This window comes from Neofelis nebulosa, chromosome 11 (genome assembly GCF_028018385.1).
Source record: "Neofelis nebulosa isolate mNeoNeb1 chromosome 11, mNeoNeb1.pri, whole genome shotgun sequence".
Lineage (NCBI taxonomy): Eukaryota > Metazoa > Chordata > Mammalia > Carnivora > Felidae > Neofelis > Neofelis nebulosa.
In genome coordinates this window covers 51,188,114-51,207,106 of record NC_080792.1, presented here as the reverse complement: position 1 = coordinate 51,207,106, position 18,993 = coordinate 51,188,114, and the positions used below count along the sequence as shown (strand labels likewise).

Sequence of the window (18,993 nt, the reverse complement as noted above, 5' to 3'; positions counted from 1 at the left end):
AGCAGATAGCTTTTCTTAGAAAGTGTGGAATGTTTTCCGGGAGCAGAAGGACACGTGTTGTGGGCAAAGGGGAGGGTGGAGCAGGTAGGGGAGGGTGGAGCAGGTGGGGGAGGGTGGAGAAGATGGGGGAGGGTGGAGCTGGTGGGGGAGGTTGGAGAAGATGGGGGAGGGTGGAGCTGGTGGGGGAGGGTGGAGAGGTGGGGGAGGGTGGAGCTGGTGAGGGAGGGTGGAGAGGTGGGGGAAGGTGGAGCTGGTGGGGGAGGGTGGAGAGGTGGGGGAGGGTGGAGCTGGTGGGGTCCTAGCAGCTGCATTCCAGGTTGGCCCTGTGCATCTGGGCCTCGCCAGGGTTAACAGTGTGCCTTTGCTTTTCCTGCAGACGACTTTGCAGAGGAGGAGGAGGTGCAGTCCTTCGGTTACAAGCGGTTTGGTGAGTGCTGACCAAGCTCTTCTTCTCTGTGCTTGATACGAGATACGGTGATAGTGCCATTGCTGGACCTTTAACACACATGGATGTGTGTGGTTCCGAGGCCCAGGTTTGACTGGAAGTTGAGTTTCCCTGTAACAGGTGGACGATTTCTCCTAACATGGAGGGTAATGGTAATGGAGCAGAAGCCGTGCCCAGGCACGGGAAGTGATGGGATGCTCACAGGGTTCGCTGAATATAAACCAACCAGTCGGCTTAATAGGCAAAACTTGATGAGAAAGGTAAATCTGTGACAGGACAGGAGCAAAAATACACATGATTTCTCTATGTTGATATTGAGAAAACATCTCTGCCTCTTTTCCTCAGGGCTCCTTTTTCATAACGTAGTGTATAGTGAGAAGGCGGCTTTCTCCAGGCACCCAGCCAGACACAGGTGCCCTGTGGTGGCTGGATAGCAGCCCCCAGGGGTATCCACATCCTGATACCTGGAACTTGAATGTTACCTTGTCTGGCAAAAGTTGCTTTGCAGATGTGATTAAGTTAAAGATCTTGAGATGGGGAGATTATCCCAGGTTATCTAGGTGGGCTCTAAATGCAATCATTGTCCTTATGAGAAGGAGGGAGAGGGATATTTGACGACTGACAGGAGAAGGTGGTGTGCTCTGAAGGTGGAGGAAGGGGCCACGAGCCAAGGAATACAGGTGGTCACTAGGAGCTGAAAAAGGCAAGGAAATGGATTTTCTGGTCAGAGCCTCTGGAGGGAGCAGGGCTCTGCCAACATCTTGATTCCAGCCAACTGGAGTGGATTTCACACTTCTGGCCTCTCAAACTGTGAGAGAGGAGATTTGTGTTGTTTTAAGCCACCACGTTTGTGGAAATCTATTACAGCAGCCGTAGGGAACCAAAACACGCTCCTCTGCCTCCCAGACTGCCGCACACAGTGCTCGTCTCTCTTTGACCATGCTTCTCGTGCTCTGCAATTTGGTTTTGAACTGGCAGTGAACATTTAAAGTTCTGAAGACTGTTCAGAGGAGCTGGGGTTTTTCTGTCCAGGGTGTTTCTGTGCCTTGGCAAGAGGAAATGAAGAAGGATAGAGGAGAAAATAATGAGTGTGTGTGCATGTGTGTGTGCATGTGTGTGTGTGTGTTGGTGGGGCAGGGAGAATGGGAGAGAGAGAATGTGAAAGAGAATGAATCTACTTCCTGTTGACTAAAAAAAAAAAAAAAAAAAAAGTCTCCTGGCTGGATTTTGACTAAAGTTAACGGTCCCCAGCTGCTCTGGCTCCCTCATTGCTTTACATTTTTCCTTCTGGATATACACTTCTACATTTCTTTCTGTGAAAAAGTAGGGCTTTACGATGGGAATGCACTGGCATCAAGCCGATGGCCACTCCATTCGTACACTGGCAGGGATGCTCAGTACTTTCTCCCCTCCTCTACGCTGCTGTTCTTTGCACATTCCATGTTTCGGGATTGGTGCCCTGCGTTGTTCTGCACTGCCATGGTGGGTTCACTGAAGGTGGTAACAGGAGCAAAGATGAACCCAGGAATTATAAAGGAAAGAAAAACAAAACAAAAATGGAAAGGTAGAAATAAAGAGGAATATCAAACTTGTAAAAATAAGGCAAAATCAATGTTGACCTGCCTGTTTTGGAAATCAGTAGATTTCAGATCTTTCTTTGGACATTAGTAGAAATAAGAGCCATGAGAAAATGTTTGCTTTAGAAAGAGTGACCTTGAGAGAAATTTTTAAAAAATTTCATGACTATATAACTAGCTATGTAACTAGCTAGATGGATGGGGATTTGGTGAAAAACACGCAAAAATGATAAGTTGCTGAAATATTTAATTTGTGGTGGTTAAATTATGTGTGGAAATCATAGACTGATGACTCAGAGGAGGCATGGTAAAAACTTACCAATATTGGTGATTGTGAGCAGAGAGGCGTGGCAAGAGTGTTAGCAAGTGGTCAGAGTGGGGTAACATATAGGGTCTGTTGTGATTTATGCAAATCACAACTTGAATTTAGACCACACATGAACCAGGGATTTGTTATTCACAGGGCAAAGGGGCCACTCACTGTTCTAACAATTGTTATTTGGTGGCTTGTTTCCAAAGTTATTTGTATACAGTTATTCAGAAACATTTGCTACATGAAATAGTAGCAGTTTACATAATATTTTGCTTTTTTAAATTCAGTACAAAATTATAATAAAGTGCAAAATGGGTGATCTTTTCTGGTAATCTAGCGTGGCATGATATTAGGACAACCAGCCCTTGTCTATTTGGGGATTCATTATTGCATTTTGGTTTTAAGCAGGTCTTCTGTTTTTCTTCAGTCACTCTTTTTTTTTTCTAACGTTTTATTTATTTTTGAAAGAGAGAGAGAGAGAGAGAGAGAGAGAGAGAGAACGAGTGGGGGAGGGGCAGGCAGAGTCTGGGGACAGAAGATCTGATGCAGGCTCTACGCTGTGAGTAGTGAGCCTGATGCGGGGCTCAAACTCATGAATCAGGAGATGATGACCTCAGCCGAAGTCAGATGCTCAACCAACTGAGCCACCCAGGCGCCCCACTTTAGCCTCTTTTTATGTCACACTTGTTAGCCCCTTTCCCAAAGTTCTGGACAGGTGTCTGGGGAAGAGGCAGAGTTAAATCTCATAGGTTTGCCATGCATTTGCTTCTCTAACAGAGGCTTCAATGAGGGGAAACTTCGAAAGGTTAATGAAGTAAGCATATACAAGTTTTAATCAGGTTCTCAGGGTCAGCATTTCTTGGACTCAGTATGCAGAGCTAATTAATTTGGGATATAACTATAGTTACAGTTTGGCAGAGTTCACTCTCTGAAACATGAGGCACCTGTATGTTAAATTTTTACTTTCTAGAGATAGAGTATGATCTGTACTATAATGATATCTTTCTACATATTTCTCAGTTACTGTTTTCTTCAAAATATCACGTGGCACTAGTATCCTTTATTGTAGTTAGCAGAAAAGGAAGGAGAATTACTTCATATTATAAGGGATAAATATAAATTTATAAATTTTGGAACTTGTGATAAATTGATCCAAGAATGTCTCCTGAAACCTTCTGATTAGTCATATGATCAACATGAATGCATCCCAGGTTTTGTTTTCTTAAATTTTTCTTCATGAAAATGATGTGGAGTAGAAGGAATGAAGAATGTCTTTTCTTCATTGAATGAAGGGCTAAGTGTATCAGAATTCCATAGGAGAAGGGGAGAAGTGTGGGAAGAGGGGTGAATTCCAGAACATGTGTAGAAATGATCATAGCAAATCCAGCTCACATTTGTGTATCACATTTATCTTTCTAAAGGACTTACATATTTTTCCTTCACAACAAATCCATGAGGACAGCAGGCCAGGTGTCATCTTTCCTGTTTGATGGCTGCTTTCCATCTTTCCTGAGACATTGCGGGGGCAGTGGTTAGGTGTATGGGCACTGGAACCAGGTGTGTGAGTTTACTCACCAGCTGTGTGACCTCGGGTTCGTTAGTGTCCAAAATTGTGAAGTCTGTTTCCTCACTTATGAAGTTTGGATCATAATAGGCCAACTGCATGAAGTTGTGGAATTACATATGATGCTGGGTCAGCACAGTGCCTTGCACACTGTGAGCATCCCGTAAATGTTGACCCTTATTCTAATATTAGGTTCCTTCTTGGACCTTCTGGCCCTGTGGCTTAAACATAGTGCCTAGGATTTAGTAGACCTCTGGAACCTTCTGATTTCTAGCAACCTCATGAATTCTTGTTCTATCATATCTCTTGCTTTACTGCTAAAAACTAGGAAAGGTGAGAAGATCTGGGGACAGCAGTCCTGTTCCCCAGCACCCTGGTGGGTGGTGTGTGCATCTCATGGTGAACATCATACTGGATGTCGTGGGCCCTCCCTCTAGAGCCTGCTTTGCTCCTTTGTGTGCTGGGGCAGAAGGGAGCCTAGACCAACTTTGTTTCCTTGGCTGCTTTGGGTTCTCTTGAGTTATCTTTGGGATATGATCTGGTATAATAATAGGATGTCCAAAGCTGGAATGGTAGAGGAGCGAGAGATACGTGGTTCCGTCCGTGAAAATCATGGGTAGATTTAAGGGTTGCAAGTGACCAACTGGGAGTGGCTGGAAACATTCGTTGTTTGTATTTGACAAAGCTGTGACAAAATTGCTTCCTCGGGGCTCAGTTATGAGGAGCATTAATAGCTATGAAGAGAAGAAGATCTGAAAAATTGCAAACTGTGAAAGAGTAACAGAAAGTTAAAGAAGCATTCTCTGTGGAGTAGAATTCTAGTCGTTTGTAAAAACTAAGTGAGGAAGTTCTGAGAGAACTATTTAAGGGATACAGTCCCAGAAAGGGTATCAGATGCCTTTTCCTAAGTATGTTCCGGGAAGTGTGCCCTTGAATAGTTTTGTTCGCCTACAACTTCACAGGCCCCCCTGTATTTAAAGTTTCAAACATGCTGGGCTTTTTCTTTTTCCTTTCTTTTCTTGAATGATAATTTCAGTTTAGCAAGAATATTTTAGCAATTTAACCTTCAGGCACGTGGAAACAGCCTGAGAAATCTATGTAGAATAGAGCCCGGTCCTGCTCCAGAATGCCACCCACCCCCCACCGCTTACCTACACCATCCTCCAAAGACATAAAATTCAAATCAGTGACTTCAGTTAAATCACTGAGCTGTTTCTTGCCAAGAGTTTTAGAGGAACTGAATGTCTAAAGGTGTGGAAGACCACACAGGCTCCTGAAAAATAGTGACGTATATTTGCTTAGTCAGACAGCCAGAAAGAAGAGTTCTTTCTGAGATACATGGTGCATTTCTGCTTTCAATGCAGAGGATTGAAAAAGTTTACCAAGAGGACGCTGAACTGTGTTTGGGAAGCTGCTCAAGATAAACCCTTGGATGCCTCAACTTCTGGTTATTTGGGTTTGGGGTCCAGGCTGTCTGTCTCTTCTCTCCCATGACTGTGCTAGAAGCCTGTCTTCCGTGGTTGGGTTTGGTGAAGGCACTGCTTTGAAGTCATCCACCTCCAACAACAAAGCAGGGATCCCCACATCCCTTTCACCAAGGCCTGCAGGACTGACACCGGCAGAGCTCACCGGGGTCCCTGAGAAGAATGCCAGGAATGTCCATCATTTCCTGTCAGGAATGACTCAATAAGCTCAGCATGGGGCTGGCCTTTCAGCTGCACCTTTTCCAAGCATCTCTGAATGGAAATGATATAGGATCAATTGCAAAGGACTGACCCTGGGCAGAGACCAGGTTAGGGCAGGAAACAGGAATCTGATTTCTTGGAAATATTCAAGCCATTTGCATCACTTTGTGGGAGGGTTTTATTTATGTGGCTTTGTGAATCCTAATGAAGTTGATATTTCTGATTTTTTAAGAATTTGGTGTCACATGGCTTGTGGAGAAGTAGACACAAAAGAGATTCTCAGAGTCACCTTGAAGGAGATTCGTAGAATATCTCACCCTACTCTCTGCTTCCAGTCAGGCAGGCGGGGTTCCTGAGACCTAAGAACGGGAGTTCCGTGGCTGTCACTTTCTTTTAAATAACTTAAGCAGGTTTCCTAACTTTTATCATTAGAGATGATATACACACCATCTCTTGCACCAGTATTTGTCCAGGTTTCACTTCTGCTCCTATCAAGGTCCTCCCTGCCTAGTCCTTCTAGATCATCAGTAAAAAATTTGTTCCACATGGTGTTCCCATGTGATTATGATTTTGTTTAAACCATTTTCATGTGAAAGAAACCATTAAGCATCATTTCTCATTTCTCGGCTATCTATTATGTGTTAGGCAATTTCTCACTCATTAGTTCATTTAATTCTCTCAGAAATCCTTTGAAGTGGGAATTACCTGCAGTTTGCAGGTGAGGAGGACTGAAGCCCCTAGAGCTGAGTGGCATGGCCAACATTTGTATTCAACCTGACTTCAGTCCCCACAATCTCTCCACTCCATCCATGGCTAAGAAACACACAGATACATCCATTCTCAGAGCATCTCAAGATTTAAAAAAAAAAAAAAATGCTTATTTATTTTTGAGAGAGAGAGCATGTGGAGAAGGGGTGGAGAAAAGAGAATTTTTTTTTTAATTTTTTTAATGCTTATTTATTTTTGAGAGACAGAGCACAAGCAGGGGAGGGACAGAGAGAGAAGGAGACACAGATCTGAAGCAGGCTCCAGGCTCTGAGCTGTCAGCACAGAGCCCGATGTGGGGCTTGAACTCACCAACCACAAGATCATGACCTGAACTGAAGTCAATCACTCAACCAACTGAGCCACCCAGACTCCCCAAGAGGGAGAGAATTCTAAGCAGGCCCCACATTGTCAGCGTAGAGCCTGAGGTGGGGCTCTATCCCATGCTCTGTGAGATCATGACCTGAGCCAAAATCAAGAGGTGGATGCTCAGTCACCTGAGCAACCCACATGCCCTGCATCTCATGATTTTGATGGGAAAACAAACGATCACATATATATGTGGATTAAATCAACAGCTGTTTATACATGGTCTCATGTTTCATAATTCATAATATGTATCGATTGAATACTTGAGCCCTGAAGTTTTCAACCGTTTTAAGTAGAATTCCTCCCTGCCCTTTCCTGGTTTGCATTTGCTTACGAATCCTGGTAAGAGTGTGGGGAGGGAGAATAATTTGTTTGTCCTACAATTGGGTTGAAGCTGAATGTGGTTTGTTTTTATTTTTGGAAAAACTAAGGGGAAAAAAAAATCTCCTCAGCCATTTTTCTGCTCAGACAGCATGAAGGCATTAGGTTGTTTCCAGTGCTTGGTCGTTAGGGGTAGGGTGGGAAAGAGTGATTCCTTTTGGTAGCAACTCCAAGTAACTTAAAACAGATGAACTCTGAAATTTTCCTTGAAAGACTTGAGCTGTTCATTTGGAGGCCCCCCAGGGAAGGGAATGATGTCTGAGAGTCGTTGGTTTTGAGGGAAGACACAGTCCTCAGCAAAGTGGTGAGCTGGAGGGCTCCTCTCCTCCCTCACAGTCCCTGCTGGTGCCTTTGCTCTGCAGGATGCCAGCTCATCTTTAGATTCCGATAGTCTGGTTCACATGCTGGCTTTGCCCCTTGCCACCAAATCACCCACTCTTGAAGTACCACTTTGCTCATCTGGGAAATGGGAATAACAAGAAAACCTTCCTTGCAGGATGTGTGAGTTATAACACTTACAAGTAATACAGAAGAGGGGCCAAGTATATAGTCGGTCTGCACTGACCTGTGGCTGCCGGTAAGTTGCTGACAACTCTCAACCCTCTTGCTCCCTTCCCCTCCATTTTCCAGGCACCAGCCTCCTGTGTTTGCGTTACCTCGGCTCTCCCTTTGTGAAGCCTGGTAGGCCTCATGCCCTCTGACCCTTCCCGCCTTCTGTCCTCCCTCCATCAAAACCTCACTGCCATCACTCCTATGTACTCTTCCCTGTACCAGGGTCATACTTTGTTCAGGGAATATCGAAGGAGTCTATTGTCTTGCAGGCCTTTTTAAAAATAATTAAAGACCTAGTGGCCACTAGCAAAGAGGATATTTTAAAGGGAAGAAACACATGCTGGGGGCTAAGAGCAGCTTTCTTGGAGAGGTGACATAGCATCCTCATGGCTGAGAGAGCGTACCCTGGGTTGAATTTCCGGCTTTGCCACTTAGTGGCGAGACAGCCTTGGGTAAGTCAACCTCTCAGTGCCTCATTGTCCTCATCAAAAAATGGGGGTAATTCGAGTATCTACCTATAGGGAGGTGAGAACTGAATGAGTTAAAATACTTAGAACAGTATCTTGCATGTAAAGAGAACTGCATACAAGTCTGTGTTATGAAAAGTGACAGAAATGGTCACATGGTGGCTGCTGCAGCGGGTCCAGGTTGGTGAAAGAATCTGTGTTTCAGTGTCTTTTTGGAAGCAAGGAAACTATCCCAGAAAGCCTTCAGTAGACCCTCTGTCACAGGTCATTGGCCAACATTGAGCCTCAGTCTTTTCCTAAATCAGTATGGACGAAGGGAGTAGGGCTGGCTCTGGTTGGCTTGGGCTAATCATTTAGGTGTAGAATGTATAGTGAGGAATTAAGGACTTTGACCGCTCTTATTATGTAGAACTTAATAGCCATGGTATTTAACATAATATTATATATAGTATTGTCATTTATAATTTAATGTTAATTTAGACTGAGTAATTATTAATTATTAAATAACAATGTGATTTATTTATAATCTGATCCATTATTACCTATGCTTTGTTCCACTTACAAAATTGTCAGGTTTTATATAGCACATTGAAAAATTCAGTTTATTTACAAAATAATTGCAAGTTTACTTTTCAGTGCCTTATAATTTTGTTATAAATGGAGCTACAAAGGTGTTGAACTCTCAAGAATACAACTCTCATGTTGTATTCTTAGTGAACACAACTCTTGCCACAGGAAACATTGTGAAACTGGTCTCCTGAGTCATAACTATAAACACTTCGTGCTTCTTCCGATGTTTTTCATTTTTTAGCCTTTTTATAAATTTTTGAAAACTGACATTTGGCCCTGATTGAAACAAGCTTCTCTTTTCATATGCTACGATAGTTTTTTTTTTTTTTGATTGGTGTAAATATTTCCATACACAGATCAATTTTTTTCATACACTGAGAAGATGAAGAACTGTAGACTTGTCAGGAAAACAGGAGAATGGAACTAGCAGTCTGCAAAAGTTCTGGCAGAAACTTAGAATACATTCTTATTCTAAATGCCTAAAGATGCCTCTGTTCTCTAATATTTGAGATAGACTTTTTATTACATTCTTGTTCTGTGAAGCAGGAAAATGCGTAAAATTACTGTTGACGTTTTAGATGATAGAGTTTTCAATCCAAGCTCAGGCATTCAAAGCAGTGTAAGGGAGAGATAAGCATATTCTTCCCCTTTGGGTTTTATTTTGTTTGTACTTGGAAGAGGAAGTCTTCATGGTAGCTCATATTCAGTACTTTACTGGGGCCTTTTGATGAAGAATATGAAGATATAGTGATTGCTCTACCTCACATTTTACATAGAAATCTTACTGTTGAATTGCTTTTGAGATAATTGAGGAGAGATCGAAATACTTATCATTCATATGAGCTCTCACTGACTACCCATCATGTGCTGTGAATTGTGGTACAAAGATAAAGAAAACAAGGTCCCTTTCCTGACTATTATCATTGGCATTTATAATTCATTTTTTTCAATTTCTCAGAAAATAAGAGGTATAATAATCCTTATGAAAACAAAAAAACAATGCTTTAAAAAATCTCCATACTAGTGATAGCCTACTTGAGAATCCTCATCAAAGGGTTCCCCAAAGACTCAAAGTATAGGGAGTTTATAGAGAGCTGCCATTTTGTGATGGAAGTGTTATGAACCAGGGTGTCAGAGATTTGTGAATAAATTCTGCAAGTGGGAATGGAAACAGAGTTGGGGAACAGCTGGGGGTTGTGGGAGGAGATATCCCTTGGCCCAGAGAAAAGGCGAGTGAAGCATTAATAGGAGTTTGGGGAAGAGATTCAGGCAAGGAAGATGGGCCTTACACAGTGCTTTTTTCTTAGGAAATAGATGCAGTTTTTGAGATTTGCTGAGAAATTGAAGCAAGCAAGACTCATGGGAAAATGTCATTCTTAGTCAAGGCAATATGAAAATGATGTGACATTTATTAACTATCCATAATGTGTTGGGCATCATGCACAGTAAAGAAGGGAGATGTAAGCTTTGCCTTTGGGAATTTCCGATTTAATGAAAAGCAGACAGTTTTCCAACACTGGTACATTTGCATAAAAGAAAAATATCAGCCAGCCCTACAAATTGTTTCCCCACCCGCCAGCAGAATTTCAAAAGGCACAATAGAGGGCACCACATGCCAGATGGAATGTGAGCCGTCTCTCTCTGTCTCCAGTGTTGCTGTCAGTTCGCTATTGGCAAAACTTCAGTGGTTTCCGGGTAAGGTTGGGACTCTCCTTTGTACCCGCCCCTTCCCGTCTGTGCAAGTGAAGAGGGCATATGCAGAGTCTCTTTCCTTTGCTCCACAGAAAAGATTCAGGATGAAGTGTAAGAATCTGTTTGATATAAGTCCGTGAAAGAAGGTTGGAAGGTAATTTCCGTCTCCATATGGTGTACACACCAGCGACCACAGCTGTTTCTAAACTGCTGCCTTGTGAATCCACTCTGCTTTTTAACAGCAGCTATATTCGTTTAAAACACAGTTCAGAAAGTGTGCATAAAATAATTTGGTTTGGAAGCCTTCACTATTTGTTGCACTTTTGGTAGACCAAAATGTGCCTCCTCTAAACAGTAAAGCCTGTGAATGAGGAGGTCAGGGAGACCAAGTGACCTTAAACTTGTAAATTTATACCACCAAGCCTTCATTTGCTCTTTATGGAAAGAGAGATAACAAAACCACCTACGTCACAGGGCATTATGAGGATTATTTGATGTAAGTGAAACGCCTGGCACTTACAAGGTATTCCACAAATGCTCATTACTAATCAAGACAGAAAGACAAAGATAGAAAACTAGATTTTGTGAAAATAACTGAGTTCAGTACTTCATTTGAGCTCTGTCTCTCCCATGCTGTCTCTCCCTCCTTCTCTCTGTCTACACACGCACACCCCCCTACATGTGCATGCATGACTGGATATTTGAAGAATGGAGTTCAGAAGTAGTCTTTTTTTTTTTTTTTTTGCATATGTATTAACTAACTAGCTATGTGAATTTACAAGATGATCTAAACTCTCTGGGTCTCAAATAAGCCAGTCTGCAAAATGAAGGGAGTAGAGTAGGTGATTTTGAAACCTTCTTTAGGGCATGCACTGTTATGGGTGTGATCTGTAATGTCATCCAGAGCTCTATTCCACCCCTACGTTTTATTTTATTTTACTTTATTTTTTTTTTTTCAAGTTTACTTATTTTTGAGAAAGAGTGAAAGAACACAAGCAGGGGAGGAACAGAGAGGGAAAGAGAGAGAATCCCAAGTAGGCTCCACACTGTCAGTGCAGAGCCCAATGTGGGGCTCGAACTCAGGAACTGTGAGATCGTGACCTGAGCCAAAATCAAGAGTTGGATGCTTACCTGACTGACCCACCTAGGTGACCCTGATTTTACATACATAGTACTGGTTTTTACTTTTACTTACTTCAACACTTCAGAGTAAATATTTTGGTACCTTCCCTTTAGATATATTTTTCCAGTTCTCTGAAACAAAAGTTAGTTGGTAACAATTGACAGATGGAAAGCTCTCATCTCATTAGTTTTGCTCAAAATATTAGTGATCTCATGACTATTGGTTTTCCATTTGGTTCCCTTCATGTAACTTTAGAGGTACTGAAGTATTTTCTAGGCTTACGTGTTTTGAACTCACTTTATTCTAGATTTCTACACTCAATCATGGAAGATTCTGGTCCATCCCAGCTTCATAAAATCAGTGGGTAATTATTCAAATATACATGTCTACAAATTTAATAAAAAGCATAACGTTTCCATTAATAATCCCAAGAAAACTTGCAGTTTCTCTCAGTTCAGTGATCTGTTTATATTTGTCATATTATGAAATTTTTCTTTGTGCTTCTCATGTTAATGAAAGCCACATTGAATGAAAACATAAATCTTCTAGTTATCAACAAAGGAAAAAGAAATCACTTGAACCATGCTCTGTATTGAGATGGCTTGCTGGGAGCAGTGACGTTCTTACCTTCTCAGGCTAATGACCAAGTATTAGAATCCATCCACCAAAGAAAAAAAAAAGGTGCCAGGTGGTCTTCTCTGCTTTGGAGCTTTTTTCCTTCCTCTGAGATTGTGGTTATGTAAAGTGGGAACACTTATATTTTAAAAGCTCAGCTAGTCCTTCTCCCAGCTAGGATATTATTAAATTGATTCCTTCCCTCTCTGCCTCTTTGTATATAGTTAACCTCACTTTCAAAATTGTGAATAAGTCAGCATTTAGAATGAAGGGAAGAAGAAAAGAGTATTAACTTTTTTGTCCTATTTTAATTGCAAATACCTACAAAAGGTGGATTCTGATAAGTTCAGAGTCTTTTTTTTTTTTTTTTTTTCTCCCTGGCTGAGCACATGGGGGGGGGGTGGTTTTGGTATGTATACCTAGGCTGAACACGATGGGAGGGGATGGTATGTATACCCTGGATGAACATGTGGTGGGGGCGGGGGTAAGTATACCCACGGTTGGAGAGAGTGGAAGAATTTGGGGTTCCAGGGTGCTCAGGGAAGCACCAGGAAGGGAAGGACCCATGCGTGGGAAGATCTGGAGGGAGCAGAGTGTGCAGCAGGTTTCGACATTGGGGTATGAAGTGATCTTATTTAGTCCTCAAGGGCAGGGCTTATAGGCAGAAGGGAATGAACAAACCCTTGCATCCTTACAATTACTTTTTTTGTTTTTAAATATTTTTTCGTAGCCATGGTGTAAGTTTAATGGGGGCAGAGTGTCTTGTTCATTACTGTACCTGGGACGGTTCCTCAGCTCAATAAATATTTGAGAAAGGAAGAGTGATATGTTTTGTGTGCTTATGATGTGCATCGTACTTAGGGTATTTTCTTAAATCTTACTGAAGCCCATGATCTGGTAGGCCTCTCCCCAAAGGTGCCTGTGTATGGACAAAGAATATTTTCTAAAGTTGAATTCAGGGAAGGCAGAGGCTCAGACCCCACGTCAAATAGTCAGTTATAGCACAGACTCAGATCCAGGAAAAGTAAAAGATAGCAGTGGCTAGGTCTGAGAAGGGAGGAGACAAACTCGAGCCAACCTTGGGGAGGAGGAGGTCAGAGAGTGACTAGGGTCAAAGGCAGAAGACTGAGGAAAGCAAGGACCTGCTGAAGCACCTGGAAATCTCTAAGGTAGGACCAGGTGTCTCTTTGCTTCTTCAGAAAGATACTGGGACAGTCCTTTTGCTTCATTTGAATTTACTCTATTTCCGTTAAACTTAAGATTATAGACCTCTTGTGAAGTACAAATACACTAGGAAGTTTTAGAAAGAATGGTGGTTCTTAATGGTCACCTGCACTTCAGGCTGCACTGTTTAATCAGATTACTTTCTCCATAAAATCTCGCTGAGGTCCTCAAATCTGTTGTTAATAAAAGGTTCGTGTTTCCGAGATATGGGAGGTTCAAGGAGCTTTGGAATGAAGGCACCTAGGATTGGGGAAGACGAGTGTTGAGATGTAGAGCAGGAATTCAGAGAGGTGAGTGTGAAACACAAACTTTCCATAATGATCTTCTTTAGGTCTGTTCCTATCTCCCTTCTTTCCAGAAAGCAAGTGAGAAGAGGCCATCTTTAAGGAGGCTTGAGGGAGAGTACAGTCTGCAGTCTGAGACTTTTATTTTATTTTATTTTATTTTATTTTATTTTATTTTATTTTATTTTATTTTATTTTCAGTATATGAAGTTTATTGTCAAATTGGTTTCCATACAACACCCAGTGCTCATCCCAAAAAGTGCCCTCCTCAATACCCATCACCCACCCTCCCCTCCCTCCCACCCCCCATCAACCCTCAGTTTGTTCTCAGTTTTTAAGAGTCTCTTATGCTTTGGCTTTCTCCCACTCTAATTCTCTGTATGGCTTATTTCACTTAGCATAACACTCTCCAGTTCCATCCATGTTGCTACAAAGGGCCATATTTCATTCTTTCTCATTGCCATGTAGTATTCCATTGTGTATATAAACCAGAACTTCTTTATCCATTCATCAGTTGATGGACATTTAGGCTCTTTCCATAATTTGGCTATTGTTGAGAGTGCTGCTATAAACATTGGGGTACAAGTGCCCCTATGCATCAGTACTCCTGTATCCCTAGGGTAAATTCCTAACAGTGCTATTGCTGGGGGGAAGCTACCTTTAGATAGAGGTCCCCAGAGCAACAGTGGTGAGCCAAAGGGCACGCCGGCTTCCCTGGGCCCTGGGGCTGAGCCCATCTCTGCATGCTGGGAAGAAGGACTCCTCAACCACGTTCTGTGAAAAGAGTTAATTTTCACTAGGAAAAGGAAGTTTGCATGATTCCTGGGCCCTCCATGAGAGCTCCTGGAATAAAATCCTAGAGTATCTGTTATCTACCTATTATATCCTACCCCTGTGCTAGAGTGTGGGATTGTATTGCTGAGACATGGCATCAGTATTTACGGTCGTTGTGGCCTAACAGAGGAGGGGAAAAAAATCAACATAATCATACTATAGTTTGAAAGATGTTTGAAAGGAAATAGAGGATAGATAGAGGACCCAGATTCTAAGGTTACTAATTCTGTAGGGAGGAGAGCAATGTGTGATCAGAGAAAGGAATAGGAAAGGATGATTGTTTAAGGGAAGGGGCATTAAAATGAGGGAGTCCCTAGGCAGTCAGTGGGAGGGTCTCGAGGCAGAGACAGACTGAAGATACAGCAAGGGAATCAAGGAGCATTAAGTACCAGTCTTCTGTAATCCAGTATCCGGTGATAGTTGTTAATGCTGTGTGGCTTAGGCTCCCAATATGTGCTCGATGCCCTGGAAGATTCAGAATAGTAAATCTTGGTCCCTGCGGTCAGCATGTTACAAGCAAGTTAAGGAGACAAAAGTTACTGACAGGTAACAGTAGCAAACAATGCCAGTGAGTTCCAACAGTAGCTCTCTGTGGGGAAGGTGCGTCCAAAGGAAATCAAGAAAGGAAGAGGAAAACCATCGTAGTAGTCTGGAGCTCTGGGTGAGGAGAGCAGGAGTTAGCTTAGGGAGCATGTGGGGATGGGAGAAAAGGCCCCCAGAGAGGGAAACTGTTTTCCTGACTGGAGCTGGGGTTGTAGGGAGGGTGTGGTGGGGGGTGTGTAAGGAGCCAGGCTAGCGAGCTGAAAACCAGGACGAAAGAATTTAGACTTGATTCAGTTAAAATAGCCCGTCTCTGAAAGTGTTTTAACAGAGCAGTCTGTATAGCAAAAGGGGTATTAAGGGATATTGAGGGTGACTGATGTGATGTTGCCTCACAATGTTACACAGAAAGAGGAGAAAGGGGCAGTGAGGGGACAGGAGATGGAGCTGTAGCTATCACCAGCGAACAGGCTGATAACATACTTGTGACAGTAGGAATGAAGTGAAAGAGACACTGTAATCTGTGACTCCAGGATGTCTGCTGACTCTTCCTGTGGTCGCTGATAGCATCTGGCACTGAGGTTCAGAGGTCAGCACGCGAGGCCGCAGCTCGGCACAGACCCTGCTCCCACCACAGAGGAATCCAGGCACTTACGTTGCTTAGGACCCAGGCCGCCACCTTTCATTTCATTGAGACAATTAGGCAACTAATTATTTTTCTTTGTGGTTTGTTACTTTCTTGATTTGAATAGATCTTTTTGGTTTGGTTGGTTATCGGGAAGTGGCTGAAATGCAACCATGGATAGTCAGGTACAAATAATAAGCGCTTTTTACGAAGCAGCTGTTACTTCACCAATGTGCCAGTGTGGTCTTGGAAACGTTTTTGGTTTCGGGGAAATAAAAACAACGGCAAACCAAGCCTAGAACAAAACATTGTAAAAGAAGTATCAAACTATAAGGGAGGACAGTAGTCTGTGGGTAAGTAAATCGCTTTCTGGAAGCCCTGATGCTGAAGGCTGGGGCTAGGGTCCTAAAGTCTGAAGCTGATTTTGGAAGCCCATCTTGAAGAGGTAGTGAGTGGTGAGTGAGTGCTGAGCTGCCCAGGAGGATGGCGGGATTGCAGGAGGAAGCGGGACGTCACGGTATGAGCCTGTACTTCTGCAGACCTGTCACCCTGTCGTCAAACCCCCTCTCGCCAACCCTCCTATGGAAAGATTGGCTTTTTCCTTATTACCAGGGAGGTCTTCAGTCTGAGATTCTACACTTTGTTTCTCTTTATAGGCTCTGGCTAGGGAGAAATTAACCTGGAGCTTCTCTGCTTTGCCTTCTTTAAATAGAAGAGACATACTTCAGCATTTCACCCATTGTTTGTATTGGTAGAATGCCTCCGTATCCATATATCTGCGGTCACATGGGCAATCTCATATGAGCACTTGATAAAATGTGGTGTTCAGGGGCCTCATACATTAGGTGGAGTCGTCTTTTGTTACTTTTTTTTTTTTTTAATAACAGCGTTATTGAGACATAACTCACATATGATTCAACTCACCAATTTAAAGTGTACAATTAGATAGTTTTAGTGTATTCAGAATTATGCAGTAATCACCACAATCAATTTTAGAACATTTTCATCACCTCAGAAAGAAACCTTGTACCTATTAGCAGTCATTCCCCTCTTCTCCTCAACTCTTCCTACCCCTCTGTAACCCAAGCTACTTTTTGACTCTATGGATTTTCCTGTCCTTTTTGACTCTATGGATGTTTCATATAAATGGCACCATTTATATGAATGAGCCTGGATGGCTCAGTCAGTTAAGACTCCAACTTTGGCTTAGGTCACAATCTCAAGGTTCATGAGATCAAGCCCCCCTTTGGGCTCTGTGCTGACAGTGTGGAGCCTGCTTGGGATGTTCTCTCTCCCTTTTGCTCTGCCCCTCTACCACCCACGCTCACTTGCTCTCTCGGTCTCTCTCTCAAAAATAAAGAAACATTAAAGAAAAGTATAAAAAAATAAATGGAACCATACAATGGTCTTTTCTCTCTGGCTTATTTCACTTAGCATCATGTCTTCATGGTTCTCATGTGTTGTACCACGTGTCGGTATTTCTTTCCTCTTTATTGCCGAATAATATTCTTGTGTATATGCCACATTTATTCACTGATCATTTGATGGGCATTTGGCTTCTTTCCACGTTTTGGCTGTTATGAATAATGCTGTGGACATGGATGTGTAAGTTTTTGGTGTGGATGTATGTTTTCACTGCTCTTGGGGAAGTGTTTAACTTTGGGAGGAACAGCCAGCCTGTATTCCAAAGTGGCTGCACCACTCCTTCATTGTGTCCTTTACCCCCAAAGGGGAAAAAAACCCATCTTCAATTACTTTGCTATAGTACAGTGGTGATTTGTATTAACTAAAGAGGATAGAGCTGAAATGATCTGAGAGTGGTTTTAGGTATGGTGTCATTTATTTACATCTCCATATCTATACATTACAGTATACTTCAGTTTGCCACCATGTGAAAAAGAAAACCCGGTTAATATTTCTGTTCTCCTTTCCCTAAGTTGGTGAGGTGTGGGGCAGGGCTACATCTGAGCTTGCCAGTGTGGTAGCCAGGGGCTGCGTGTGGCTACCGAGCCCTCGAAAATGTGTCTAGTTCAAACTGAGATATGCTGTGAGTCTAAAATCCACCAGATCCGGAAGACTTAATATGACAAAAAGAATGTAAAATATAACGATTTTTATATTGATTACACATTGAAAGGATAATATTTGGGATCTGTTGGGTTAAATAAGATATACTGTTAAAAATAATTTCACCTGTGTCTTTGTACCTTTTTTATGTGGCTATTAGAAAATATTAGAGGGGCGCCTGGGTGGCGCAGTCGGTTAAGCGTCCGACTTCAGCCAGGTCACGATCTCACGGTCCGTGAGTTCGAGCCCCGCGTCAGGCTCTGGGCTGATGGCTCGGAGCCTGGAGCCTGTTTCCGATTCTGTGTCTCCCTCTCTCTCTGCCCCTCCCCCGTTCATGCTCTGTCTCTCTCTGTCCCAAAAATAAATAAAAAGCGTTGAAAAAAAAAAATTTAAAAAAAAAAAAAAAAGAAAATATTAGATTACATGTGTGGCTTATATTTCTATTCAGCAGTGCTATTATATACTATTTTCTAGGCTTTGTTTTTTGAATACTGGAAAAGAAAAAAATTTAACTCTCTTTTGGGTAGATTCAGATGGTTATTGGCAAGTTTTTTTTTTTTTTTAATCACTAAAGAAAGAGCAGAAATCCATTTGCCCTTGACTGAGAACAGTGAGTCAGCCTTCAACAGAAGGGTGCTGACTGACCGACTGACCAGCCTTCCTTCAAAATTAATTCATCACCTAACCAACAAAATAAGACAAAGCCTTCACAGAAAAAAGAAACGTGACCATAAAGACATTAAAACAAACTCCTGTGATAATCGAATATAACTCCTTCACTGACTCTCCCAGTAACATGCTGGCCTAGGACAGTGTCCCCTCTCTTTGTGTAGCTCAGGAGAGTGACTGGTGGACATTGCAGGCCAAGAAAGAAAAAAAGACAATATACATGTGGCAAGTTGTTGGGGAAATGTTGGGCGAGGCTGATCTTTCAACTAATATGTGTGGATACCACTTAATCGTAGAGTTGGCCCTGTGTTTCTCACCTGCCTTTTTTCGTTCAAGGTCAGTTTTCAGATTACCAGGAGAGCTATGTTGAAGGCGTAACATACTTGGCAGCCATCTTCTGTAAAGCACACGTTATGTACTGGTGTTTTTAATCTCAACTATTTGGACATAAGATTACCACTGGTGGTTTCATGATTCAGAAAAGAGAACAGACCTTTTTTTTGGCACCATCCCCAGGTAACATAATTTAGCTTGACTCCAGACCTTAAGACAGATAAATTCCTGAATTCTACTCCAGTGGGAAGAAAACTCCTTCCCCTTTGGCTGAGACTTTCGCTGATGTGTAAAATGAA

At 42.4% G+C, this 18,993-nt stretch overlaps 1 protein-coding gene across 2 annotated transcripts in view; it reads left to right on the top strand.

The window, feature by feature from the left end:
- The window catches only part of COLEC12 (collectin subfamily member 12), a 194,961-nt gene that overhangs the window by 18,120 nt on the left and 157,848 nt on the right, over window positions 1-18,993 (top strand). For both annotated transcript variants that reach the window (XM_058692557.1, XM_058692556.1), the window contains exon 2: window positions 377-427. In XM_058692557.1, coding sequence (XP_058548540.1) covers window positions 377-427 — 51 coding nt within the window. The remainder of the gene's footprint in view (window positions 1-376; window positions 428-18,993) is intronic.